The sequence below is a fragment of the Chiloscyllium plagiosum genome, unplaced genomic scaffold, assembly GCF_037043375.1.
Source record: "Chiloscyllium plagiosum isolate Xiang-an unplaced genomic scaffold, Cpla_swu_hap1 HiC_scaffold_38, whole genome shotgun sequence".
NCBI classification, from domain to species: domain Eukaryota; kingdom Metazoa; phylum Chordata; class Chondrichthyes; order Orectolobiformes; family Hemiscylliidae; genus Chiloscyllium; species Chiloscyllium plagiosum.
This window is the reverse complement of record NW_028270176.1, coordinates 21,470,792-21,497,784: the sequence shown is the minus strand read 5'-3', so window position 1 is coordinate 21,497,784 and position 26,993 is coordinate 21,470,792. Positions and strand designations below refer to the sequence as shown.

Genomic DNA, 26,993 nt, shown 5'->3' with positions numbered 1-26,993 from the left:
TCTTCCCAATCCAAAACAGAATAATCCTGCTTTGTATCTCAGAGCTAGTATTGCTGGCTCAGGTAGGTCATCCATGAGATAGACAGCGGTAACTGGGCGACCGGGGCTGCCAAGGCTGGTTCAGCCGATGGGCAGTGACCTGTATAGCGAGTCCAGCGCTGCCGATGTCCCCAATCGTCCCATCACTCTGAATGTGAGACAGGATACGCTCCACCACATTCCGTAAGGCTGACATCACGTTCTCCGTCTGACATTCACAATTCTCAACGCTCATGCACCGCAAGGCCAGGGCGGCTATGGACAGGATCTCTAGAAAGCAACCAAACATCACATTTACACCAACTGCACCTCAGGTAGCAAATCTGCTTAGTACGCACTCAGAACACTGGGTACAGTTCCAGTCTCCGTATCCCTCAGTTAGACCCACACTCGGAGCACTGTGCACAGTTCCAGTGTCTGTATCCCTCAGTTAGACCCACACTCGGAGCACTGTGCACAGTTCCAGTCTCTGTATCCCTCAGTTAGACCCACACTCGGAGCACTGTGCACAGTTCCAGTGTCTGTATCCCTCAGTTAGACCCACACTTGGAGAACCGTGCACAGTTCCAGTCTCCGTATCCCTGAGTTAGACCCACACTCGGAGCACTGTGCACAGTTCCAGTGTCTGTATCCCTCAGTTAGACCCACACTCGGAGAACCGTGCACAGTTCCAGTCTCCGTATCCCTGAGTTAGACCCACACTCGGAGCACTGTGCACAGTTCCAGTCTCTGTATCCCTCAGTTAGACCCACACTCGGAGCACTGTGCACAGTTCCAGTCTCCGTATCCCTCAGTTAGACCCACACTCGGAGCACTGTGCACAGTTCCAGTCTCTGTATCCCTCAATCAGACCCACACTCAGAGCACTGTGCACAGTTCCAGTCTCCGTATCCCTCAGTTAGACCCACACTCGGAGCACTGTGCACAGTTCCAGTCTCTGTATCCCTCAGTTAGACCCACACTCGGAGCACTGTGCACAGTTCCAGTCTCTGTATCCCTCAGTCAGACCCACACTCGGAGCACTGTGCACAGTTCCAGTCTCCGTATCCCTCAGTCAGACCCACACTCGGAGCACTGTGCACAGTTCCAGTCTCCGTATCCCTCAGTTAGACCCACACTCGGAGCACTGTGCACAGTTCCTGTCTCCGTATCCCTCAGTTAGACCCACACTCGGAGCACTGTGCACAGTTCCAGTCTCTGTATCCCTCAGTCAGACCCACACTCGGAGCACCGTGCACAGTTCCAGTCTCCGTATCCCTCAGTCAGACCCACACTCGGAGCACTGTGCACAGTTCCAGTCTCCGTATCCCTCAGTCAGACCCACACTCGGAGCACTATGAACTGTCCCACACTCCATTTCCCTCGGGTACACCACATTTGGAGCAATGCATATTCCAGTCTCCATACCCTTTTGGTGGTCAGCCCAGTTCTTGAGGACTGCAGGAGTTTCTGTTCCCCACCTTTCCCTCCCTTTCCCCCATCAATGAATCCTTCTACTCCCTTCTCTTTCCATCAGCTTACCATACAACGTAGGCTCAGGAGGCTATTGAGCCCATCGAGCCTGCTCTACCGTTCAGAGAGATCATGACTGGTCTGATCATCCTCAGCTCCATGTCCCTGCCTTTGCCCCGTAAGCCTTGACTACCCGACTGATCAACAATACCTCTACCTCAGACGTGGTATGTATAAGGCTGGGAGTCAGCTTGCTCAGTTGGTTGGAGATTGACATGTGATGCCAGTAGCAGGGCTTCAATCCCAACACCGGCAGAGCTCCTTCCTTCTCAAACCTTACCTGAGATGTGGAGACCTTCAGGTTAAACTTCCCTTCTGTCATCACTATCTAATGAGGAAGTGAGGCTATAGGAACTGTACCTTTATATGGCTGGGCCAGTTCAGCTTCTGGTCAATGGTAACCCCAGGATGTTGGTAGGAAGGGAATCAGTGATGGTAACGCCACTGACTATCAAGGGGAGGTGGTTAGACTCTTTTGCAATGGTCGTTGATAGTGGGGGGGGGGATCCAGTCATAGTGCCACTATCGAATGTCAAGGGATGGTGATCAGATTCTTTCTCAATGACAACCCCCCAGGCTGTTGATACTGGGGAATTCAGTGATGGTAACACCATTGCATGTCAAGGGGCTATGGTTAGATTCTATCTCAGTGGTAACGCCTGGGTTGCTGATAATGGGGAATTCAGTGATGGTAACACTGCTGAATGTCAAGGGGCAATGGCTAGATTCTTTCTCAATGATAACCCCTTGGGTTGCTGATAGTGGGGAATTCAGTGATGGTAACACCATTGAATGTCAATTAAACATGGCTTGATTTTTTCTCAATGGTAACCCCCACAATGTTGATAGTCGGGCATTTAGCGATGATAACAGCATTGAGTGTCAAGTGACAATGGTTAGATTCTATCTCAATGGTAGCCCCCAGGAGGTTGACAGTGGGAGATTCAGGGATGGTAACAGCATTGAATGTCAAGGGGTAATGGTGAGATTTTATCTCAAGGGTAACCCCCAGGAAGTTGACTGTGGGGGATTCAGTGATGGTAACACCATTTAATGTCAACGGGCAATGGTTAGATTCTCTCTCACCGGTGATGATCGTAGACTGGCATTTGTGTGGCTTGAATGTTTTTTTCTACTTGTCAGCCCAAGCCTGGATATCACTCAGATCTTGTTCTATTTGAGCACAGACTGCTTCAGTATCTAAGGAGTTGCTGAACGTTATGCGATCATCAGCGAACATCCCCAATTCTGACCTTCTGATGGAGGGAAGGTCATTGAGGAAAAAAAACTGAGGATGGGATGGGGCTAGAACTGAAAACTCTTCTTCAACTCACCGGCCGAGTAGGTGAATTCTTCCTGGATGGAACGGTGAGCAGCTGAGCAGAAAATCATCTCAATGGTTTGACAAGGTAAACACGATGAGCTCTTACAAAGAGCTAGGACCGCCAGGCTAATCTGGTAGTAATCTGTGAGAGGGTCTCCATATGCTGATGAGAAAACATAGTTCATTGTGACAGAGAAGATGACAGCAGCACCATCAGCCTGTTAGACATAAGAGTAGAACTGGTCCATTGAGAGCACTCCGCTGTTCGATGGTGGTTGATATGTTTCTCAGCACCACTCTTCCCCATAACCCTCGATCCCTGTACCAATCAACAACCTACCCATCTCGGTCTTAAAGGCGCTCAATGCCTTGGCCTCCAAAGCCAAGAACTGTTTTGCATTTCAGTCCCTCAATGTAAAAATGATGCATGGGGTTATTATCAAACAAACAATACCGAACTTGCCCTCCGTGAGGAGATTTGAGGGACAGGAGAGCAACAGGTCAGTGAGATATTTAATTGAAGAGACGACTGCAGGATATTTAAGGAGCTCAGACACCTCCCCCCTCCCCCACCCCCCAGCAAGTTAAAGGCACAGCCGTCAGTGGGGGAGCGGTGGGAATCGGTGGGGGCGGGTGTTGAAGAGGCTGGGATGGTGGGAGGAATGCAGAGATCTCGGCGGAGGGGGGGTAATTAAGAGCCACTATGAGGGCTCAAAATCTGACCTAGCAGAAGGGAACTGGGAAAACCAGGCAAGGTGACAGATCGATGGAGACACTGGGTGACATTCAAGGAGGAATATTAAGAAGAATTATCTTCCTTCCATGAGGAAAGATTCCAAACAGAGAACAAACAAAGTTATTGCAAGTATCAAACAGAAGGAAATTGTGTAGAATTACACAAAGGTGAGGGAGATTCAGACGGTAGGTCAGACTATAAAGAACAGCAGCGAATGTTGTAGAACAGAGGGGTCTAGGGGTTCAGGGACATAATTCTTTGGAGTTTGTGTCATGTATAGACAGAGAGTTTAGAAGGGGTTTCGTAAGCTCCCCTTCATTGCTCAGCCCTTTGAGTGTAGGAGTTGGGGACGTCATGTTGAGGTTGTACAGGACATTGGTGAGGCCCCTTCTGGAATACTGTGTCCAGTTCTGGTCACCCTATTATAGGAAGGATATTATTAAACTGGAGAGGGTTCCGGAGAGATTTCCCAGGATGTTGCCAGGAATGGGAGGGTTGGAGTTATAAAGAAAGGCTGGATAGGCTGGGACTGTTTTCCCTGGAGTGTTGGAGGCTGAGGGGTGACCTTATAGAGGTTTATAAAATCATGAGGGGCATGGATAAAGTGAAGGGCAGGTGTCTCGTTCCCTAGGGTGGGGGGACTTCAAGACATGGGGCACATGTTTAAGATGAGAGGAGAGAGATTTAAAAAAGACACGAGGGGCAACTATTTTCCCCCGAGGGTGGTCCGTGTGTGGAATGACCTTCCTGAGGAAGTGGGGGTGTGTGGGGACAGTTACAATGTTTAAAAGACATTTGGATAAGGACATGGACAGGAAAGGGTTGGAGGGAGATGGGCCAGGAGCAGGCAGGTGGGACTAGTTTAGTTTGGGAACACGGTTAGCACGGACTGGTTGGGCCGAAGTGTCTGTTTCCGTGCTGTATGACCCGACCAAAAGTTTAACATGCCTGGTGCGAGGGTAATCTATTGGCGTTTATAGAAAATTGGCTGGTTGGTAGAAAACAGAAAGATTGGATAGATTATCTGAGCTGCAGCTAGTAACAAATGGGGATCTATGTTGGGAACTCAATTTACATCAACAGCTTTGATGTTGGGAGTGAAGGCAGACAGGCTAAACCAGCAGGTTACACAAAGATGGGTGAGAAACAATGTTGTTAAGGAGATTTGCAAAGATAGGGCGAGCGTGTGGATATATGATAAGGGAAGAAGTGAGCCGATCTGAAAGGTAAACGTTCAAGTGCGAAAAGCGGAGGGATCTGGGACACCACGTGATGACTGTACAGGTACAGCACATAATCAGGAAGGCCAATGGGATACTGACCTTTATTGCAAGAGAGATCCTGAATGTGGCAGTAGGAACCTTGTGGTTCAGTTATAACGGTGAGACCATATCGCAAACCCTCAAACACAGTTTTTGTTTCCTGATCTGAGAAAGGATCTCATAGTCTCCAGATCTGAGGAAGGGTCTAATACTCTCCTGATCTGAGGAAGGGTCTAATACTCTCCTCATTTGAGGAAGGGTCTAATACTCTCCTGATCTGAGGAAGGGTCTAATACTCTCCTGATCTGAGGAAGGGTCTAATACTCTCCCCATTTGAGGAAGGGTCTAATACTCTCCTGATCTGAGGAAGGGTCTAATACTCTCCTGATCTGAGGAAGGGTCTAATACTCTCCCCATTTGAGGAAGGGTCTAATACTCTCCTAATTGGAGGAAGGATCTAATACTCTCCTGATTTGAGGAAGGGTCTAATACTCTCCTCATTTGAGGAAGGGTCTAATACTCTCCTGATATGAGGAACGGTCTAATACTCTCCTGATCTGAGGAAGGGTCTAATACTCTCCCCATTTGAGGAAGGGTCTAATAATCTCCTGATTGGAGGAAGGATCTAATACTCTCCTGATTTGAGGAAAGGTCTAATACTCTTACTGAAGAGTCCTCGCAGACCCTGCTCCTCAAAGCTTCAACGAGCCACATCTGATGAGCCTGACGGGTTAGTTTGAGTTGGTTGTCAATCTAGCCATGAGCACACACAGGATTGTTCAGCAACTTCTGCCTCTTCCTGAACCCCATTGACTTCTGCCCCTTCAAACCGCAGACATCTTTCCTCAGAAGGATGACTGAATACAATGGGTGCTCTGTTTATGTGACCATAAAAACAACAAAGGATTGTGCTCAATAATCCCAATTGCGCTAGCAACCGGAATGTTATCGCTATCAGCTGGCCCAATCCTGCCAGTGACAGATGTTCAGCTATGGAATGATCTGCAAACAAAAGGAATATGCCCAGGTCTGAGACCCTGGAACTTTGAGGTGGGGGACATTGAATGGCTCCCTGTTGTTTTCTTCAAGTCTTTGGCTCTCATATTCAGAGTTGAGTCACCAAGTACTCAGCAACCTTTACTTCTGTGGTGTATAAATGCTGTGCTTATTGAAGATTTGGCACTCTTGCATTTGTCCTGATGGGTGCACAATTTAGCTACTTGCCTCCCTTTCCCACTCATAATCTTTGCTGCTTTCCTGCCCAATGACGTTTTTCTGACCGGCTTTGATCTCCTCAAGGGTCTCACTGTGTGCTTCCCTGACACTTCCCCACATCCCCCAAATCCCCCAGCCTTCCCATCACCCCTCCGCACCCCTCCTCCACCTCTTTCCACTCTCGATTGGCAGTACTGAGCAAAATCCCATTTGGTATCGCACCAGCGGCATCGATGTCTGTCTTCAGTTTATCCATCAGTAAGGCCACCAGGTTCATCTGCTGGTCTTCCACCGTGACGTTCAGAGGGTCATCACATGAGGCCAGCAGAGCCATTGTATGAAGGGCGATAGTCCCAGCAGATAATTCCGAGCCTGTTTCAGAAGCGGAGAAATGTTCAGATGCTCATATAAACAGTGTGCTACACCATTGGAAAGTGTGAGGTACATCGTCTTTCACAAGAGAAACAGAAGAGGGGACGACTTTTCATGCAGTGTGTATGGATGGCTAAAGAATGAGGGGAAGGTGGAGCTAATTATTGCCTTTGTTACAACACGATGGTATACCCTTCTGTTAATTAAAACCAAACACCTGAAAAGCCTCATATTAAAATATGAGTGACAGAGAACTTCCCAAATTCCACTATTTAAAGAAAATAATATCAACTTATTCTTTAACTCTAAAAGTGAACATTAAACAACAACTATAAGCTCTCCCTTTCTCTTACTGCTTATTATCTGTCTCCAACTTCATGACAATGTACTGTTCCAATAAAACACTTATTAAAATGATAGCAACTTAATTTCCAAACCACACAGCATCTTTGGTGTCTGTCTTCCTCTGGCTGAAGATCTCCCTGGAACATCTTCTGTCTTTTACTACAAAGGTGTTTCATGTGAGAAATGTACCTTTGATAGAGAGTGTTCGAATGACACTGTCTCTCGATGACAGTCACTCTCTGTCAAACTTCAAATTGACTGCCTCTTTTATTCCCCCCCAACATCGGATCATCTCATTGGTTCAATGTTGGCAAAACATAAATTCAAACTGGATTGGGTTTTAGTATCCTGGGGCATAATTTATACTGATTGGATAAATTCAAAACAGCAATCAACTCAGGTATCTGTTTCAAAACCAAATGTTACATATTTTCAATTTTGCAGTACACTCTGAGACTGCTAGCTAGTCATATGACAGGTGCTTGTAAGGTCTCTGTGAAAAACAGCATCAACACAACTTTCTCTTAAAGATACAGTGCACACCTTCAGCTTCATAACATCTTTCAAAAGGAGTTGGGCCAAGTTTCGGCTGAAATTTGCAGCAACAAACAGGAAGAGATATGACAGAAACAGCATTGATTTGGGAAAGAGCTGGCATCATAGGCGAGATCTCAAATCCGGTTTGGGTGATGGGCTGAATGTTATAGTTTGCATTTCACCATCTCTGCCTTCGAAAATAAGACTCCAAATGGGGCAGAGGAACTGAGGGAGCTAGATATGGCTGTCCTGAAAGTGATAGCACTCATGAGGAAGGCCATCCCAAAATTCATTGAATTTCCTCTTCAGAGATATTGGATTGAAAAGTGGAAGCATACATTGACTCGCACACAAATTTACAGAAACACACCCTCACTCACACTTACACACACACATATGCACACACTTACACACCCACACTCATTCACATTTGTACATTCACACTCGCTCACTCACACTCGCCTATGTGCCCACACAGATGCACATATTTATAAACTCACTCACATATATGTGCACCGTCACACATTTGCACACACTCTCACACATTTACACACTCCCACACTCATATATTTGCAGGTGTAGTCACTCACATTTATGCACTCACTTTCACACATATACTCACACTCACATTAACACACTTGCACACACATATGCCCTCATGCTCACACATTTACATACGTTCTCACTCACATTTGCACATTCATTTTCACACACTCACTCATTCATCTATACATACTTATGCACACACACATTTATGCACACACTTACACTTACACACACACGTTTACACATTCAATCACATACACAGATATGTGCACACTCACAATCTTGCACTTGCCATTTTTTCTCACATATTTATTCACACACACACACACACTCACCCCATGCATGCACACACTTACACATCTATTGGCCCATCACACACAAACATGCACACACTTACACTCTCTCACGCACAGCTGCACACACTCACTAATATTAGTCATACCCTCATACTCAAATACATACAAGCATTCACACACACTCCACACACATATAGATACGCTAACAAACTCTCTCTCTCTCTCACACACAAATATACACACATACTCACACACTCACTTTCTCAGACACATGTACATACTCACTCACTCTCAAATATGCCCAAACACGGAAACACTCATGAATGTACACAACATATCTCACACATATATTCAAATGTAACATATTCTTTGCCTCTCAGTCACACACTCTCCCTCACACACTCCTATCCTCACACTCCATTTCACACACCGATATTCCTAGATTCTCTCACACTCACATGTTCACACAGTCTGTCTCACGCTCACACTTTCACACTCTATCTTGCATACACATTTGCACACACACTGCACCACATTCACACTTTCGCATAGTCTTACACTCACATGTTTACACATTCTCTCGCACACCCACATTCACACACACACTCTCATGCACCCATATTCACATTATGACACTCCAAACCTTCACATATACTCTCACACTCACACTCCTTCACAGTCACTCTCCCACACTCAAATTCTGTCTCACACTTAGACATTAACATACTCTCTTTCATGTTCACACCGTCACAAACTCTCTCTCTCACACTCACATCTTCATACACTCACACTCAGACATTGACACACTTTTTCTCACACACATTCACACAATCTTTCTCACACTCTCAAACATTCACTCTCTCACACACACCTTCACACTCTCTCACACTCACAAACCTCAACATTCACTCTCTCTCATACTCACTCTCTCTCACATTCACACATCTCCACACTCACTCTCTTTCACAATTACACCTCTACATTCTCTCTCACACTCACATAACTCCACACTCTCTCTCACACTCACACACCTCCACACTCACTCACACTCACACACCTCCACACTCTCTCACACACACTCTCTCTCTCTCACACTTACACACCTTCACATTCACTCTCTCTCACACTCACACACCTCCACACTCTCTCTTTTACACACTCACTCTCTCTCACACTCACACACCTCCACACTCTCTCTCTCTCACAATCACACCCCTACACTCTTTCTCACAGTCACATACCTCTACACACTCTCTCATACTCACACCGTCACTCACTCTTGCAGAGTGTGTGGCACGGTGGTTAGCATTGCTGCCTCACAGTGCCAGGGACCCCGGTTCAATTCCCACCGCAGGCAAATGTCTGTGTGGAGTTTGCACATTTTCCCCCTGTCTGGATGGGTTTCCCTGTGGGTGCTCCGGTTTCCTCCCACAGTCCAAATATGTGCAGGTCAGGTGAATTGGCCATGCTAAATTGCCCCATAGTGTTAGGTGAAGGGGTAAATTAAGGGGTGTAGGTGGGTTGCTCTTTGGAGGGTTGGCGTGGACTTGTTGGGCCGAAGGGCCTGTTTCCACACTGTAAGTAATCTAATCCAATTCACACACCTCCACACTCTCTCACTCATGTGCCTCTGCACTCAATCTCTCTCACATTCACCCTCCTCCAACTCTCTCTCAAGACTCACACTTTCTTGCACACCCACACTCCATCTCTCACACACACTCACCCTCCTCCGCCCAGTGATCCTACCGTTGCTGAGAACATTCCTCTTCAATTCCCTCAGGAGGTGTGCCTCCTCTTTCAGGTCATGTTGCCTGGCGAGACGAAGAGTGAGGAGGACATTCGGATCGGGAGATCCATCACCTGCAGAGGGTAGGATTCCCCGGAGGAGGGAAGCCACCAAACCCCTCTCTGGGACAGGGGTCCCTGGAAAGAGACGAAATCAATCACTGCATCAGAACAAAAAGGTGTCCGAGAAAGTTTCAGACTTCCCTGTAATTCCAACCCGTCAGCTCCGACACTGGCTCCAATCAATCTTTCCCAAAATCGGGATGGGATTCCAGACCAGGAATGTGTACCCCAGCCTCAGGAACCTGCAGGGAGGGGAGGAGGTTCTGCATTTGGGGAATTATCTGAAGTTCAATGCAGCAAGTTACGTCCAGCACTTAAGTGCGTAAGGATTATTAGGGAGACAGTTCCTCAATCTCCATCATCAACTCCAAATCTCAGCTACCCAGAGCTTCCACCTCCCCAGCAATGGTTTACCAGTGGTTAAGTACTAGGTCAAATGGAGAGAGGTTTAAAAAATATATATGAGGCAAATTGTTTCCACAGAGGATGGTTCGTGTGTGGAATGACCTTCCTGAGGAAGTAGCGGGTGAAGGGACTTTTGGACAAGTAAATAAATAGGAAAATTTTGGAGGGATATGGGCTAGAAGCAGGCAGGTGGGACTAGTTTAATTTGGGGATTAGGGTCAGCATGGGCTGGATGGGCTGAAGGGTCTGTTTCCGTGCTGCCGGACTGACTCTGTGACTCGAAATGCAAGTTGTTGCTTTATCCCTGCGCACTGTGCTCTGAATGGGGTCTCTCCAGGGTCTTGCGTGGACGTAGGAAAATTTTCATGCCCGTATAATCTAGGTCCAGGGGAATGAAGATAAAGTTTATCATCGCCCAGGCTTCAGGACATTGGTTCTGGAAGATCTGTGTCATTTAAAGGGGATGGGGGGGATTCAGATGTTTGAGTGGGTCTGTCGCTGAGATTAATAACCACAAGAATGGACCCAAATCGTCAACTCTGCTTTCTCCACCTCTCTCCACAGATGCTGCCAGACCTGCTGAGCTTCTCCAGCAGTTTTCAGCTCCGGTTTCAGATCACCAGCATCCTAGGTTCCCTAGTTTGTTAAAAGCCTAACGATTACCCCAAAAAGTCATCGTAAATTGAGAGATCAATCTCGCAAACAGCTCTTCAGGGAGTGGGACTGGTCATGGGTGTCACAGGACTCTGCTCAATGCAGGGACTGCAGTGGGTCAAGAGGCAAGTTCACTACCTCCTTGTGGGGCAAATCGGGACAGCAGACTGGCCCTGGCTCAGCTTGAAAAACCTGCCTTCCCTGAGTGGGTACGGACAATCCCGCCCTGGAGCATATCTGACTGTGACTACGGCACAAGAGGATTCATCTGCTGGGCAACAGCGGCACACCCTCAGCACTGACCCTCCGACAGTGTGGCACACCCTCAGCACTGACCCTCCGACAGTGTGGCACACCCTCAGCACTGACCCTCCGACAGTGTGGCACACCCTCAGCACTGACCCTCCGACAGTGTGGCACACCCTCAGCACTGACCCTCCGACAGTGTGGCACACCCTCAGCACTGACCCTCCGACAGTGTGGCACACCCTCAGCACTGACCCTCCGACAGTGTGGCACTCCCTCAGCACTGACCCTCCGACAGTGCAGCACTCCCTCAGCACTGACCCTCTGACAGTGCGGCACAACCTCAGCACTGACCCTCTGACAGTGCGGCACTCCCTCAGCACTGACCCTCCGACAGTGTGGCGCTCCCTCAGTACTGACCCTCCGACAGTGCCCACTCCCTTAGCACTGACACTCCGACAGTGCGGCCCCCCTCAGCACTGACCATCCGACAGTGTGGCACTCCATCAGCACTGACCCTCCAACAGCGCTCACTCCCTCAGCACTGACCCTCTGACAGTGCCCACTCCCTCAGCACTGACCCTCCGACAGCACGGCACTCCCTCAGCACTGACCCTCCACAGTGAGGCACTCCCTCAGCACTGACCCTTTGACAGTGCGGCACTCCCTCAGCACTGACCCTCCGACAGTGTGGCGCTCCCTCAGTACTGACCCTCCGACAGTGCCCACTCCCTTAGCACTGACCCTCCGACAGTGCGGCACTCCCTCAGCACTGACCCTCTGACAGTGCCCACTCCCTCAGCACTGATCCTCTGACAGTGCAGCACACCCTCAACGCTGACCCTCCGACAGTGCAGCACTCCCTCAGCACTGACCCTCCGACAGTGCCCACTCCCTCAGCACTGACCCTCCGACAGTGCCCACTCCCTCAGCACTGACCCTCCGACAGTGCCCACTCCCTCAGCACTGACCCTCCGACAGTGCCCACTCCCTCAGCACTGACCCTCTGACAGTGCAGCACTCCCTCTGCACGACCCTCTGACAAGGAGAGATGATTAATGCCTGTTGTTCCAGTTTTTGTACTATTCCTCCAGTGTTTTGTGTACGGGGGAATATTAAAAGCGACTTACCACATTGGTCAGACAGACTTGCCGCGATGATCATGACAAGGAGAATGAGACATTTCACAGCTAACATTTTTGACATTACTCACTGGACCACAGTACTTTCTGCTCTCCTTTTGTCCTGGTTATATACTGTTCCCCCACATTACCCGAGCTGGTGAACAGACCTGTCATTGTCAGGGAGTAGGGCACAGTGTTCCTGAGAAACTGCAGGGAGTCAACTGGGAGTTGTCTTCACCACAAACACCAACAACATCAATCTCCAGCAACCTCCCACATTCTCTCTCCCTTTCTCCCTCCCTCCCTCACTCGCTCCTTCCATCTCTCCTCTGCTCAGCTGCTGCTCCCTCCCTCTTCTGTCTCTCACTCACTTTCTCTATTCCAGCTCAATGTTGTCCCCTCTCCATGGCACACATCCCCATCACAATCTCATTCTATCTCTCTGTGTTCTTCACTGTCTGTGTTTCTCTCTCTCTCTCTCTCTCTCTCTCTCTCTCTCCTGCACCACTTTTCCCACTGACCCCCTTCTCTCTGACAGATTTAGTCTTTCTCATACATTTCTGTCTATGTTTATCCCGTTCTGTCTCTCTATCTTCTCTCTGTCTCTCATCTAGCTCTCCCTCTGTTTGTCTATCTCTGCATCTCTCGAACTCATCTTCCCTGGTTTTCTATCTTTCTCTCTCTGAACTGTCTCACAGCTTCAACTTTCCTATGGCATCTCACCCACGGCTCCTCCTCTGTGACTCTCCCTCTCTCTATTGCTCTCTCTCACTCTTATCCCTCAGTGTCTCCCTTCACCCTTCTGTTTTTATCTCTCTCTCTCTCTGTCTCACATCCTCTCTGCCTCCCCCGTCTCTCCCTCATCCCAGTGTTTTCTCTTGCCCTGTTTCTCTCTCTCTGGTGTGCTGTGTATCCCCCTCTGATTCTCAATGACCATCTCCAGTGCTAGGCCAATCTCTTCATCATTCAGGATCATGACCTTCAAACTGCAGGAATCATTCCCTTCCATTACTGTTGAGGATGGATTAAGGAGAAAGAGCGAGAGGGAGAGAGAGAGAGACAGAGAGAGAATGAAAGAGACAGAGAAAGAGAGAGACTGAGGGACAGTTTCACAGAATCAGACAGGGAGTAAGTGGACGGAGAGCGAGAGAGACAGAGAGCTGGATTGAGACCAATGGACAGACAGCAAGGTGGAAAGACAAAGAGGGGGATAAAGAGAGAGAGAGAGAAAGAGAGAGAGACAGATTGGGGGACAGAGAGAGAGACAAAAATGAAGAGAATGAGAGACAGGCAGAAAGAGAGTCAGAGGGCGAGGCACTCACAGATCAGGGCAGACAGAGAGGTGTCAGGGAGAAAGAGATAGTGAGAGAGAGAGAGATGGTCGGAGAGAACACAGAGACTCACAGAATAGGACAGAGATAGAGAGAGAGAGAGAGAGAGACAAAGAGGGCGAGAGAGTGAAAAAGAGACAAAGAGAGAGGAATGGAGAGAGAGAGGCAGAGAGAGACACAGGCAGACAGGAACAAAGAGGTAAAAACAATGACTACAGATGCTGGAAACCAGATTCTGGATCGGTGGTGCTGCCAGAGCACAGCAGTTCAGGCAGCATCCGAGGAGCAGTAAAATCGACGTTTCGGGCAAAAGCCCTTCATCAGGAATGAATGGCTTTTGCCCGAAACGTCGATTTCGCTGCTCCTTGGATGCTGCCTGAACTGCTGTGCTCTGCCAGCACCACTAATCCAGACAGAAACAAAGTCAGAGAAAGAGAGAGAGAGAGAGAGAGAGAAAGACAGGAGGAGACACAGATATACAGAGAGAGACAGAAACAAGGACAGACAGAGGGAGATGGAGTGACAGACCACAGAAAAGGTGATAGGGAGAGAAAGGACAAAGAGAGAGAGAGAGAGAGAGACACACACACACACGGTCACACACACACACGGCGATACACACACGGTGACACACACACACACGGCAATACACACACGGTGACACACACACACACAGTGACACACACACACACACAGACACACACACGGTGACACAAACACACACACGCGGTGACACACACACACACACACACACAGTGACACACACACACACACACGGTGACACACACACACACACACACACACACACACGGTGACACACACACGGTGACACACACACGGTGACACAAACACACACATGCGGTGACACACACACACGGTGACACACACACGGTGACACACACACAGACACACACACACACGGTGACACACACACGGTGACACACACAGAGGTCCACACACACAGACAGTTAGAGGGACAGAATTAGGGAATAAGAGAATCGAAAACAAGCAGACAAAGGGAAAATGAGCAGGGTACATTTTCATTTCCATGGTGCCTGTCACCACCTCAGGCCATCATTCAGTGGTACAGATAAACGGCTTTATTTAAACTGGAGTCATGTGGATGGACGACTTGAGGAAATCAATTGGGGCACAGCAAGATCCCAATCCTAGTGCTGGACTCTGACAGGTTCCTGAGGTGAAGTTTAGACAGCAGTGGACTTGGGACTGCAGCGAGAAACTCCCTTGACCTACCAGAAACATGCGTGAGAATTTCACACCCAACTCGAAGGGCACAGCAGGAATCAGTTTATTGTACATCTCAGCACTGACCCTGACAAGTGCAGCACTCCCTCAGCACTGACCTCCGACAGCGCAGCACTTCCTCAGCACTGACCCTCCGACTGTGCGGCACTCCCTCAGCACTGACCCTCCGACAGTGCAGTGCTCCCTCAGCACTGACCCTCCGACAGTGCAGCACTCCCTCAGCACTGACCCTCCGACAGTGCGGCACTCCCTCAGCACTGACCCTCCAACAGTGCGGCACTCCCTCAGCACTGACCCTCCGACAGTGCGGCACTCCCTCAGCACTGACCCTCCAACAGTGCGGCACTCCCTCAGCACTGACCCTCCGACAGTGCCCACTCCCTCAGCACTGACCCTCCGACAGTGCGGCACTGCCTCAGCACTGACCCTCCGACAGTGCGGCACTCCCTCAGCACTGACCCTCTGACAGTGCAGCACTCCCTCAGCACTGACCCTCCGACAGTGCGGCACTCCCTCAGCACTGACCCTCCAACAGTGCGGCACTCCCTCAGCACTGACCCTCCAACAGTGCCCACTTCCTCAGCTCTGATCCTCATACAGTGCCCACTCCCTCAGCACTGACCCTCCGACAGTGCGACGCTCCCTCAGCACTGACCCTCCGACAGTGCCCACTCCCTCAGCACTGACCCTCTGACAGTGTGGCACACCATCAGCAATGACCCTCCCACAGTGCTCGTTACCTCTACACTAACCCTCCCGACAGTGCGGCACCTTTTCAGCACTGACCCTCTGACAGTATGATACTCCCTCAGCACTGACCCTCCAACAGTGAGACACTCCCTCAGCACTGACCCTCCGACAGTCCAGCACTTCCTCAGCACTGACCCACCGACAGCACGACATTCCCTCAGCACTGACCCACCGACAGCACGACATTCCCTCAGCACTGACCCTCCGACAGCACGGCACTCCCTCAGCACTGACCCTTCGACAGTACCTGTTTCCTCAGCACTGTACCTCCAACAGTGCGATGCTCCCTCAGCACTGACCCTCCGACAGTGAGGCACTCCTTCAGCACTGACCCTTCAACAGTACCTGTTCCCTCAGCACTGACCCTCCAACAGGGCGGCACTCCTCCAGCAATGACCCTTCGACAGTGCGGCACTTCCTCAGCACTGACCCTTTGACAGTGCAGAGCTCCCTCAGCACTGACCCTCCGACAGTGCCCACTTCCTCAGCACTGACCCTCCGACAGTGTGGCACTCCCTCTGCACTGACCCTCTGCCAGTGCGGCACTCCCTCAGCACTGATCCTCCGACAGTGCGGCACTCCCTCAGCACTGTCGGCCTGACAGTGTGGCAGTCCCTCAGCGCTGACCTTCTGACAGCACTGCACTCCCTCAGGACTGACTCTCCAGGGACGTGCAGGTTAGGGTGGATTGGCTATGCTATATTTTCCCAGGGATGTGCAGGTTAGAGTGCATTGGTCCTGGGAAGTGCAGGGTTTGGGGATGGGGTGGGTTTGGGTTGGACGCTCTCCAGAGGGGATGGTGTTGACTTGATGGGCCCAGTGGGACATTGCCAGTGAGTCTGTCTCTCATTTGTGCAACATTCTGGAACAATTTATCATGGCTTTTGCAATGTTCTGGCTGAATCTCTGAAGACGTGACCATTTCAAAGGAGTTGTAACAATGCAGGGTTGGAACAGTCTGTGGCAGCTGAGGTGAATAGCTGTGGAACATGCTCCTTCCTTTGAAATGGTGGTTAATGAGCCAATCTTCAGCCTATACCTTTGGGGATAAAATCCTCACAGTGCCTGCCCTCACGACTCTCAGAGTGGAAGGTGTTCTTTGATCTCCCACTGTGGGATTGTCCTGCAGACAATAGATTGGAGACAAACTGTCTTTGTAGTGTGTGTGAGAGAGTGTGCCTCTTGCTTTCTCATTACCAGAGCTCATTAGTTATGGATTTATTGTGATTTCTCAGGTCACACTGTGTCGAATACATTCCACTCTCTTTTCCAGAACGCTTCCCATTGCAAACCTTTGAATGAGGATACAGACAATAGGTGCAGGAGGAGGCCATTCGGCCCTTCGAGCCTGCACCATCTTTCAATACAATCATGGCTGATCATGTAATCTCAGGATCCCATTCCCACCCTCTCCTCACACCCCTTTAGCCACTTGTCCAGTTCCCCCTTGAACATACAGAGTCATCAAGATGTACAGCACAGAAACAGACCGTTCGGCCCAACTTGCCCATGCCGACCAGGTACGCCAACCCAATCTACTCCCACCTGCCAGCACCCGGCACGTATCCCTCTCAACCCACCCTCTGCGTGAAAAAGTTGCCTCTTAGGTCCAGTTTAAATCTTTCCCCTCTCACCCTAAACCTATGCCCCTCTAGTTCTGGACTCCCCCACCCCAGGGAATAGACCTTGTCTATTTACCCTATCCATGCCCCTCATGATTTTATAAACCTCTATAAGGTCACCCCTCAGCCTCCGACGCTCCAGGGAAAACAGCCCCAGCCTGTTCAGCCTCTCCCTGTAGCTCAGACCCTCCAACCCTGGCAACATTCTTGCAAATCTTTTCTGAAGCCTTTCAAGTTTCACAACATCCTTCAGATAGGAAGGAGACCAGAACTGCATGCGACATTCCAAAAGTGGCCGAACCAATGCCCTGTAGAGCCGCAACATGACCTCCCAACTCCTGTACTCAGTGCATAGACCCATAAAGAAGCGCATAGGAAATAAGGAACTGGCCCCCAACAGCTTCCTGTGGGAGAGATTTCCACAGGTTCCCAACTCTGAGTGCAGAAATTCTCCCTCACCTCAATCTGGAATGGCTTATCCCTGATTCTTAGACTCTGACTCCCAATTCTGAACTTGCCCAAAATCGGGAATGTCCTTCCTATATCTGGCCTGATCAGTCCCAGCAGGATTTTATATCTATCCACGAGATCCTTCCTGTCATTCCTCTAAATTCCAGCGAGTACAAGCCCAGTCCATCTAGTCTTTCCCCATATGTCAGTCATATAGGGATGGAGCCAATTTTTCCCGGACTGATTCGGACAGCAGCTACAACCCCGAGACACAGCTCGGGGAAGTTTCACTGCGATGATCCCTGACGTGGAGGGGTTGTCTTTGAAGCAAAGATTAAACAGGTTTTAGAAGGCTGATGTGGCTGTCTGCGGGATGCTCTTTGGAGGGTTGGCCTTGACCGATGGGCCAAATGGCCTCCATCTGCACTGTAGGGAGTCTATGGGGTGGGAGAAGGATCAAACCTGAGGGGGTCAATCCCAAACCCTTTTTTAATTTCTGGCCTGACTATTTCAATTTGAGGGAAGGTTCCTGTAGACTCTGTGTAGCTAATATTCCAAATGAGAGGCCACTCCAGTCAATCTGGTTTTTATTTGATAGAGAAGATAAGAAAAGTGGCCAGCATTCCGGAACACCACAATGGATAGTTTTTTTCCTGAAGCTGGATATTGAGAGGGAATGTGGGAATCTCGTAAACGTGACAATTATTCACCAGCCAGAACAGTAATCGTGGCAAAAGCTTCAAATGAAGGAAGTATCATGGATTATAACATCAGCAGCTGCAGACTCGCCTCACCAGGGAGAGAGTGTCAGGACTGGACCTTGCCTTGAGTCAGTTTTAAACGGAATTCTAAAAACGGGGAGAAGTGAGGAGGGTCAGGAAGGCGGAGGGTGGGATTTCCTGAACTCACGGGCTGCAATGGCGGAGCAATAGGAATCAGGGGACACTGGAGAGTCCAGGGCTGGAGGGGGTTACAGAGATAGGGAGGGGGTGTAGGGGCTGGAGGGGGATACAGAGATAGGGAGGGGGTGTAGGGGCTGGAGGGGGTTACAGAGATAGGGAGGGGGTGTAGGGGCTGGAGGGGGTTACAGAGATAGGGAGGGGGTGTAGGGGCTGGAGGGGGTTACAGAGATAGGGAGGGGGTGTAGGGGCTGGAGGGGGTTACAGAGATAGTGAGGGGGTGTAGGGGCTGGAGGGGGTTACAGAGATAGGGAGGGGGTGTAGGGGCTGGAGGGGGTTACAGAGATAGGGAGGAGGTGTAGGGGCTGGAGGGGGTTACAGAGATAGGGAGGGGGTGTAGGGGCTGGAGGGGGTTACAGAGATAGGGAGGGGGTGTGGGGCTGGAGGGGGTTACAGAGATCGGGAGGGGGTGTAGGGGCTGGAGGGGGTTACAGAGATAGTGAGGGGGTGTGGGGCTGGAGGGGGTTACAGAGATAGGGAGGGGGTGTAGGGGCTGGAGGGGGTTACAGAGATCGGGAGGGGGTGTAGGGGCTGGAGGGGGTTACAGAGATAGGGAGGGGGTGTGGGGCTGGAGGGGGTTACAGAGATAGGGAGGGGGTGTAGGGGCTGGAGGGGGTTACAGAGATAGGGAGGGGGTGTAGGGGCTGGAGGGGGTTACAGAGATAGGGAGGGGGTGTAGGGGCTGGAGGGGGTTACAGAGATAGGGAGGGGGTGTAGGGGCTGGAGGGGGTTACAGAGATAGTGAGGGGGTGTAGGGGCTGGAGGGGGTTACAGAGATAGGGAGGGGGTGTAGGGGCTGGAGAGAGTTACAGAGATAGGGAGGGGGTGTAGGGGCTGGAGGGGTTACAGAGATAGGGAGGGTGTGTAGGGGCTGGAGGGGGTTACAGAGATAGGGAGGAGGTGTAGGGGCTGGAGGGGGTTACAGAGATAGGGAGGGGGTGTAGGGGCTGGAGGGGGTTACAGAGATAGGGAGGGGGTGTGGGGCTGGAGGGGGTTACAGAGATCGGGAGGGGGTGTAGGGGCTGGAGGGGGTTACAGAGATAGTGAGGGGGTGTAGGGGCTGGAGGGGGTTACAGAGATAGGGAGGGGGTGTAGGGGTTGGAGGGGGTTACAGAGATAGGGAGGGAGTGTAGGGGCTGGAGGGGTTTACAGAGATAGGGAGGGTGTGTAGAGGCTGGAGGGGGTGACAGAGATAGGGAGGCGCTGTACGGGCTGTAGGGGGTTACAGAGATAGGGAGGGGCTGTAGGGGCTGGAGGGGGTTACAGAGATAGGGAGGGGGTGTAGTGGCTGGAGGGGGTGACAGAGATAGGGACGGGCTGTAGGGGCTGGAGGGGGTGACAGAGATAGGGAGGGGCTGTAGGGGCTGGAGGGGGTGACAGAGATAGGGAGGGACTGTAGGGGCTGGAGGGGGTGACAGAGATAGGTAGGGACTGTAGGGGGTTACAGAGATAGTGAGGGGCTGTAGGTGCTGGAGGGGGTGACAGAGATAGGGAGGGGCTGTAGGGGCGGGAGGGGGTTACAGAGATAGGGAGGGGGTGTAGGGGCTGGAGGGGTTACAGAGATAGGGAGGGGGTGTAGGGGTGGGGGGTTACAGAGATAGGGAGGGGGTGTAGGGGCTGGAGGGGGTTACAGAGATAGGGAGTGGTGTAGGGGCTGGAGGGGGTTACAGAGATAGTGAGGGGGTGTAGGGGCTGGAGGGGGTTACAGAGATAGGGAGTGGTGTCGGGGCTGGAGGGGGTTACAGAGATAGTGAGGGGGTGAAAGGGCTGGAGAGGGGTGACAGAGATAGGGAGGGGCTGTAGGGGTTGGAGGGGGTGACAGAGAAAGGGAGGGGGTTTAGGGGCTGGAGGGGTTGACAGAGATAGGGAGAGGGTGTAGGGGCTGGAGGGGGTTACAGTGATAGGGAGGGGCTGTAGGGGCTGGAGGGGGTGACAGAGATAGGGAGGGGCTGTAGGGGCTGGAGGGGGTGACAGAGAGAGGGAGGGACTGTAGGGGCTGGAGGGGGTGACAGAGATAGGGAGGGGCTGTAGGGGCTGGAGGGGGTGACAGAGATAGGGAGGGGCTGTAGGGGGTTACAGAGATAGTGAGGGGCTGTAGGGGCTGGAGGGGGTGACAGAGATAGGGAGGGGCTGTAGGGGCGGGAGGGGGTTACAGAGATAGGGAGGGGATGTAGGGGCTGGAGGGGATTACAGAGCTAGGGAGGGGGTATACGGGTTGGAGGGGGTTACAGAGATAGGGAGGGGCTGTCGGGGCTGGAGGAGATTACAGAGAGGGAGGGGGCATAGGGGCCGGAGGAAGTTACAGAGATAGGGAGGGGGCGTAGGGGCTGGATGGGGTTACAGAGATAGGGAGGGGGTGTAGGGGCTGGAGGGGGTTACAGAGATAGGGAGGGGGTGTAGGGGCTGGAGGGGGTTACAGAGATAGGGAAGGGTGTAGGGGCTGGAGGGGTTTACAGAGATAGTGAGGGGGTGTAGGGGCTGAAGTGGGTTACAGAGATAGGGAGGGGGTGTAGCGGCTGGAGAGGGTTACAGAGATAGGGAGGGGGTGTAGGGGCTGGAGGGGGTTACAGAGTGAGGAAGGGGGTGTAGGGGCTGGAGGGGGTTACAGAGATAGGGAGTGGATGTAGGGGCTGGAGGGGGGTTACAGAGATAGGGAGGGAGTGTAGGGGCTGAAGGGGGTTACAGAGATAGGGAGGGGGTGTAGTGGCTGGAGAGGGTTACAGAGATAGAGAGGGGGCGTAGGGGCTGGCATGGGTTACAGAGATAAAGATAGGCACAGACAGACAGGAAGACATCGCACGTTGTATTTCCCTGGAAGTCTGTGAATGGCCTGGTGGTGGGGAGGATTATCAGAGAATGGGAACTGCTGTCGAGTTGGAAATGGGGTAACGGGGTTTTCAATGTGCTGATGCATGGAGAGGGGAGACACAATGGGGAACCAAAGCTACAAAGAGAGAATGGTGTGAGCTCAGTATTAATCAGTCAGAGAGGTGATACAGACAGCATCTTTCAGTTAGTTTGAGAGGCTTCCAAGTTCAAAGCAGAACGCCTTCTGCGTGTGGAGAAAGGGGTGGGTGATTTCCGAATAAGCAGGAGGTATGCTGTGATGGTACTGGAAGGCAGCATCATGGGAGAAGGGGAAGATTCCTTCCTTGCGTTCCATCGTTCTCGATTTCCCTTCCTGAATCGCACTCAGTTCCCTATCAGTAGTGGCTGTATTTTGCAAAGATTTGCTCCCCGTCTTTGGGCTTGTAATCACCGATACCTGGCAAGGCAAAGTAATAAACAATTACTTTGAGGGTTCTTCCTCAACACCGAACAACTAGGTTCGGAACAGGGGGAGAGGATGGGGAGGTGTGTGAGAGAGAGAGAGAGTTACAACCTCGTGTACGAGTTTTTTTTTTACTTACAGTGTGGAAACAGATGCTTTGGCCCAACAAGGCCACACCGACCCTCCGAAGAGCAACCCAACCAGACCCATTCCCCTACATTTACCCCTTCACCTAACACCACAGGCAATTTAGCATGGCCAATTCACCTGACCTGCACAGTTTTGGACTGTGGGAGGAAACTGGATGCACCCGGAGGAAACCCACGCAGACACGGGGAGAATGTGCAAACTCCACACAGTCAGTCGCCTGAGGTGGGTATTGAACCCGGGCTCTCTGGTGCTGCGAGGCAGCAGTGCTTGCCACTGTGCCACTGTGCCACCCACAGTTGACGAATGGAGAGACACAGATAGACAGCGAGAGAGAGAGATGGGGAGAGAGCGAGACTGGGGAGTGGAGTGCGAGAGAGAGAGAGAGAGAAAGGTTGGAGAAGGGAGAGACAGAGAGAGGCGGGGAAGAGAAAGAGAGAAGAGAGATAGAGAAAGGTTGGGGAAGGGGTGGGGGAGAGAGAGTTACAACCTTGTGTACAATTGTGCATGAGTTATGTCAATGAATGAATACTCCGGGGTATAGTGTTATAAGAGTTTAGTTATTGGATTTTTAAAAATGTATTGATGGGATCAGAGCGCTGTTGGCTGGACCAGAATTCCTTGTCCATCCCAGACAGCAGTTAAGAGTCAATCACATTGCTGTGGGTCTGGAGTCACATGAGGTAAAAACACAGATTGCAGATGCTGGAAACCAGAGTCTAGATTAGAGTGGTGCTGGTAAAGCACAGCAGGTCAGGCAGCGTCCGAGGGGCAGGAAAATCGACGTTTCGGGCAAAAGCCCTTCTTCAGGCTTTTGCCCGAAACATTGATTTTCCTGCCCCTCGGATGCTGCCTGACTTGCTGTGCTTTTCCAGCACCACTCTAAGCTGGAGTTACATGTGGGTCACAGCAGGTAGGGATGGCAGTTTCCTTCCCTAAAGGACATTAGTGACCCAGTTTTCCAACAATCAACAATGGTTTCACCAAGAATAATGCAGAGTACAGTGCTGCAGGAGCTGGGTATACAGAATAATGCTACTGGATCTACTGTGTATTAACCTGCAGCTGTGTTATTTATCTGTTGTGGATTCAGTTCTGAGGAAGGGTCACTGGACCCGAAACTCTGATTTCTCTCTGCGGCTGCTGCCAGACCTGCTGAGATTTCCCAGTTATTTCTGACTTTGTTATGGTCAATTCTTACCCTGATCCAGTGGCTTGGATCCACTCAGGAGCTGCCAATAAGTTCTGTTCTGACTGGATGCCGTTAGACCCTGGACGGTGGTCAGAGATGGGCCCCCACAGTTTCTGTGTGATACTAAAGCTTTGAACAGAAAATGAGGCATCATTCAGACTGGCAATCAGAAACAGCTACCATGGAAACATAGACAATAGGTGTAGGAGAGGCCATTCGGCCCTTTGAGCCTCTAGCAACATTCAGTACAATGACGGTGGATCATACAATCTCAGTATCCCGTTCCTGCTCTCTCTCTAAACCCCTTGGTCCGTTTAGCCACAAGGGTCATGTCCAGCTCCCTCCCGAGTGTATCTAATGAACTGGCCCCCCAAGTCAGGCGATCACCTCCGTCACAGTAGGCCGTACCTGAAACGATCGGGATACAGATCCCGGGCCCGTTCCAGAACCCGGATCAAGGGACTTCCTCCAGGCACGGAAACGCTCACAGCATCGCCGAAGGAATGGGTCAGTCCGTCCACAATGTTGTACTCCACCGTGATGGGGAGCCCCTGGGTGGTGGGAGGCGAGGATGTACTGGACACTGGGAATGTCAGGTTACCTGCAGAGAGAGAGAGAGGGGGGTGGGGGGCAGAGTGGCAGACAGGGGTGAGGTACCTCAGAGACCAGGCCCAGCTCCGAACAGCAGTGTCGCAATGGAGTTTCTACCACATCCTTTCCAATACCACACGACGGCCCACACCCTCGTCACTGAGCATTTGACAAAAGGGGGACAGCAGCTTTCTCTACCCCCTCTCTCCATCTCCCTCTGAATTTTCCACTACTCCCCAACTTGTCCAGGTAAACTGCTGACTCCCTCCTCCTCAAAATGTAACAGAAGCAGAGTTGAGGGGTGAGTTGTGAGATACGTTCTCCACAATCAAACAGGTAACAGGTCACCGTGGGGGGGGGGGGTGGAGGGCACTGAGCTGGGATGAGCAAATCAAAAACGACCTAGCGGGACGAGGGAAAACACCAGACAGGGTAGAATGGCCTCATCCAATTCACCATTTTCAGAAGCAGACAGACACAGATGTGTGTACACCCGTAACTACAGAGCTAGGGTCAGTGCTGAGGGAGTGTCGCACTGTCAGAGCATCAGTGCTAAGGGAGTGCCGCACTGTCAGAGCATCAGTGCTAAGGGAGTGCCGCACTGTCAGAGCATCAGTGCTAAGGGAGTGCCGCACTGTCAGAGGGTCAGTGCTGAGGGAGTGCCGCACTGTCGGAGGGTCAGTGCTGAGGGGAGTGCCGCACTGTCAGAGGGTCAGTGCTGAGGGAGTGCCGCACTGTCGGAGGGTCAGTGCTGAGGGAGTGGGGCACTGTCAGAGGGTCAGTGCTGAGGGAGTGCCGCACTGTCAGAGGGGGTCAGTGCTGAGGGAGTGCCGCACTGTCGGAGGGTCAGTGCTGAGGGAGTGGGCACTGTCAAAGGGTCAGTGCTGAGGGAGTGCCCGCACTGTCAGAGGGTCAGTGCTGAGGGAGTGCCGCACTGTCGGAGGGTCAGTGCTGAGGGGAGTGCCCGCACTGTCAGAGGGTCAGTGCTGAGGGAGAGCCGCACTGTCAGAGGGTCAGTGCTGAGGGAGAGCCGCACTGTCAGAGGGTCAGTGCTGAGGGAGAGCTGCACTGTCAGATGGTCAGTGCTGAGGGAGTGCCGCACTGTCAGAGGGTCAGTGCTGAGGGAGAGCCGCACTGTCAGAGGGTCAGTGCTGAGGGAGAGAGACGCACTGTCAGAGGGTCAGTGCTGAGGGAGTGCCGCACTGTCAGAGGGTCAGTGCTGAGGGAGTGCCGCACTGTCAGATGGTCAGTGCTGAGGGAGTGCCGCACTGTCAGAGGGTCAGTGCTGAGGGAGAGCCGCACTGTCAGATGGTCAGTGCTGAGGGAGTGCCGCACTGTCAGAGGGTCAGTGCTGAGGGAGAGCCGCACTGTCAGATGGTCAGTGCTGAGGGAGTGCCGCACTGTCGGAGGGTCAGTGCTGAGGGGAGTGCTGCACTGTCAGACGGTCAGTGCTGAGGGAGTGCCGCACTGTCGGGAGGGTCAGTGCTGAGGGAGTGCCGCACTGTCGGAGGGTCAGAGCTGAGGGAGTGCCGCACTGTCAGACGGTCAGTGCTGAGGGAGTGCCGCACTGTCGAAGGGTCAGTGTTGAGGGAGTGGGCACTATCAGAGCATCAGTGCTGAGGGGAGTGCTTGCACTGTCGGAGGGTCAGTGTTGAGGGAGTGCCGCACTGTCAGATGGTCAGTGTTTGAGGGAGGACTGCACTGTCAGATGGTCAGTGTTGAGGGAGGGACTGCACTGTCAGACGGTCAGTGTTGAGGGAGTGCCGCACTGTCAGATGGTCAGTGCTGAGGGGAGTGCCGCACTGTCAGATGGTCAGTGTTGAGGGAGTGCCGCACTGTCAGATGGCCAGTGCTAAGGGAGGACTGCACTGTCAGACGGTCAGTGTTGAGGGAGGACTGCACTGTCAGACGGGTCAGTGTTGAGGGAGTGGACACTGTCGGAGAGAACGCCGCACTGTCGGAGGGACAGTGCTAAGGGAGTGCTGCATGTCAGAGGGCCTGCCCCTCCCTCTCTCTCTCTCCCCCCGCTCTCTCACCACCTCCCCCTCCCTCCCTCTTCCCCCCCTCTCTCACCACCTCCCACTCCCCCTCCCTCCCTCTCCCCGTCACTCACCCACCTCCCCCCTCTCCTCTCCCCTCCCTCCCCCTCCCTCCCCCTCCTCCCTCTTCACTCACCCTCCCTCCCTCCCTCTCTCTCTCCCTCCCCCTCTCTCTCCCCCTCCCTCCTCTCCCTCCCTCCCCTCCTCCCCTCTCCCTCTCCCCCTCCTCCTCCCTCTCCTCTTCCCCTCCCTCCTCTCCCCTCCCTCTCCCCTCCCCTCCCCTCTCCCCTCCCCCTCCCTCTCCCCCTCCCTCTCCCCTCCCCTCTCCCCCTCCCTCCCCTCCTCCTCCCCTTCCCTCTCCCCTCCTCCTCCCCTCCCTCTCCCCTTCCCTCTCCTCTCCCCTCCCCCTCCCCTCCTCTCCCTCCTCCCCCTCCCTCTCTCCCCCTCCCTCCTCTCCTCCCTCTCTCCTCTCCCCCTCCCCTCTCCCCCCTCCCCTTCCCTCTCCCCTCCCCTTCCCTCTCCCCCTCCCCATCCCTCTCTCCCACGCTCTCCCCCTCTCACCCCCCTGCCTCTCTCACCCCCCTCCCTCTCCCTCGCCTTCCCTCTTTCTGCCCCCTCCCTCTCCCTACCCTTCCATCTCTTTCTCCCCCCTCCCCTTCCTCTCTCCCTCCCCTTCCCTCTCCTCCCTCCCCCTCCCTCCCCTTCCATCTCTCCCTCCCCCTCCCCTCTCTTCCTTCCCTCCTTCTTCTCACCCCCCTCCCTCTCCCTCGCCTTCCCTCTTTCTTCCCCTCCCCTCTCTCTCCCCTTTCTCTCTCTCCCTCCCCTCCCCCCTCCCCTCTCCCTCCCCCCTCTCCCCCTCCCCTCCCCCTCTCCCCTCTCCCTCCCTCCCTCTCCCCTCTCCCTCTCTCCCT

At 52.3% G+C, this 26,993-nt stretch overlaps 1 protein-coding gene and 1 long non-coding RNA gene across 2 annotated transcripts; both read right to left on the bottom strand.

Annotated features, from left to right (window-relative positions):
- Positions 1–67: 67 nt before the first annotated feature.
- On the bottom strand, positions 68–12,537 carry LOC148139022 (cobalamin binding intrinsic factor-like). Its single transcript, XM_087980829.1, has 5 exons — positions 12,471–12,537; positions 9,934–10,110; positions 6,258–6,460; positions 2,886–3,093; positions 68–309 (listed from the first exon to the last, which is right to left on the bottom strand). Exons 1-5 carry the CDS (start codon positions 12,535–12,537, stop codon positions 68–70), a joined length of 897 nt encoding a protein of 298 aa, XP_087836955.1.
- Positions 12,538–19,675: 7,138 nt separating this feature from the next.
- On the bottom strand, positions 19,676–24,056 carry LOC122548095 (uncharacterized). Its single transcript, XR_006311172.2, has 3 exons — positions 23,861–24,056; positions 23,462–23,581; positions 19,676–22,107 (listed from the first exon to the last, which is right to left on the bottom strand). It is a non-coding gene; the product is annotated as an uncharacterized LOC122548095 (long non-coding RNA).
- Between the last annotated feature and the right edge of the window lie 2,937 nt (positions 24,057–26,993).

What these genes read in the sequence shown, in the direction of transcription:
- LOC148139022 (XM_087980829.1), bottom strand. Translation starts at nt 12,537, where the DNA reads ATGTTAGCTGTGAAATGTCTCATTCTCCTTGTCATGATCATCGCGGCA. An exon ending in CCAATCGAGAGTGGAAAGAG is followed by an intron (nt 3,094 to 6,257) that starts GTGGAGGAGGGG and finishes TATGTCTAACAG; the next exon opens with GCTGATGGTGCTGCTGTCAT. An exon ending in AGAATTCACCTACTCGGCCG is followed by an intron (nt 310 to 2,885) that starts GTGAGTTGAAGA and finishes GTTGCTTTCTAG; the next exon opens with AGATCCTGTCCATAGCCGCC.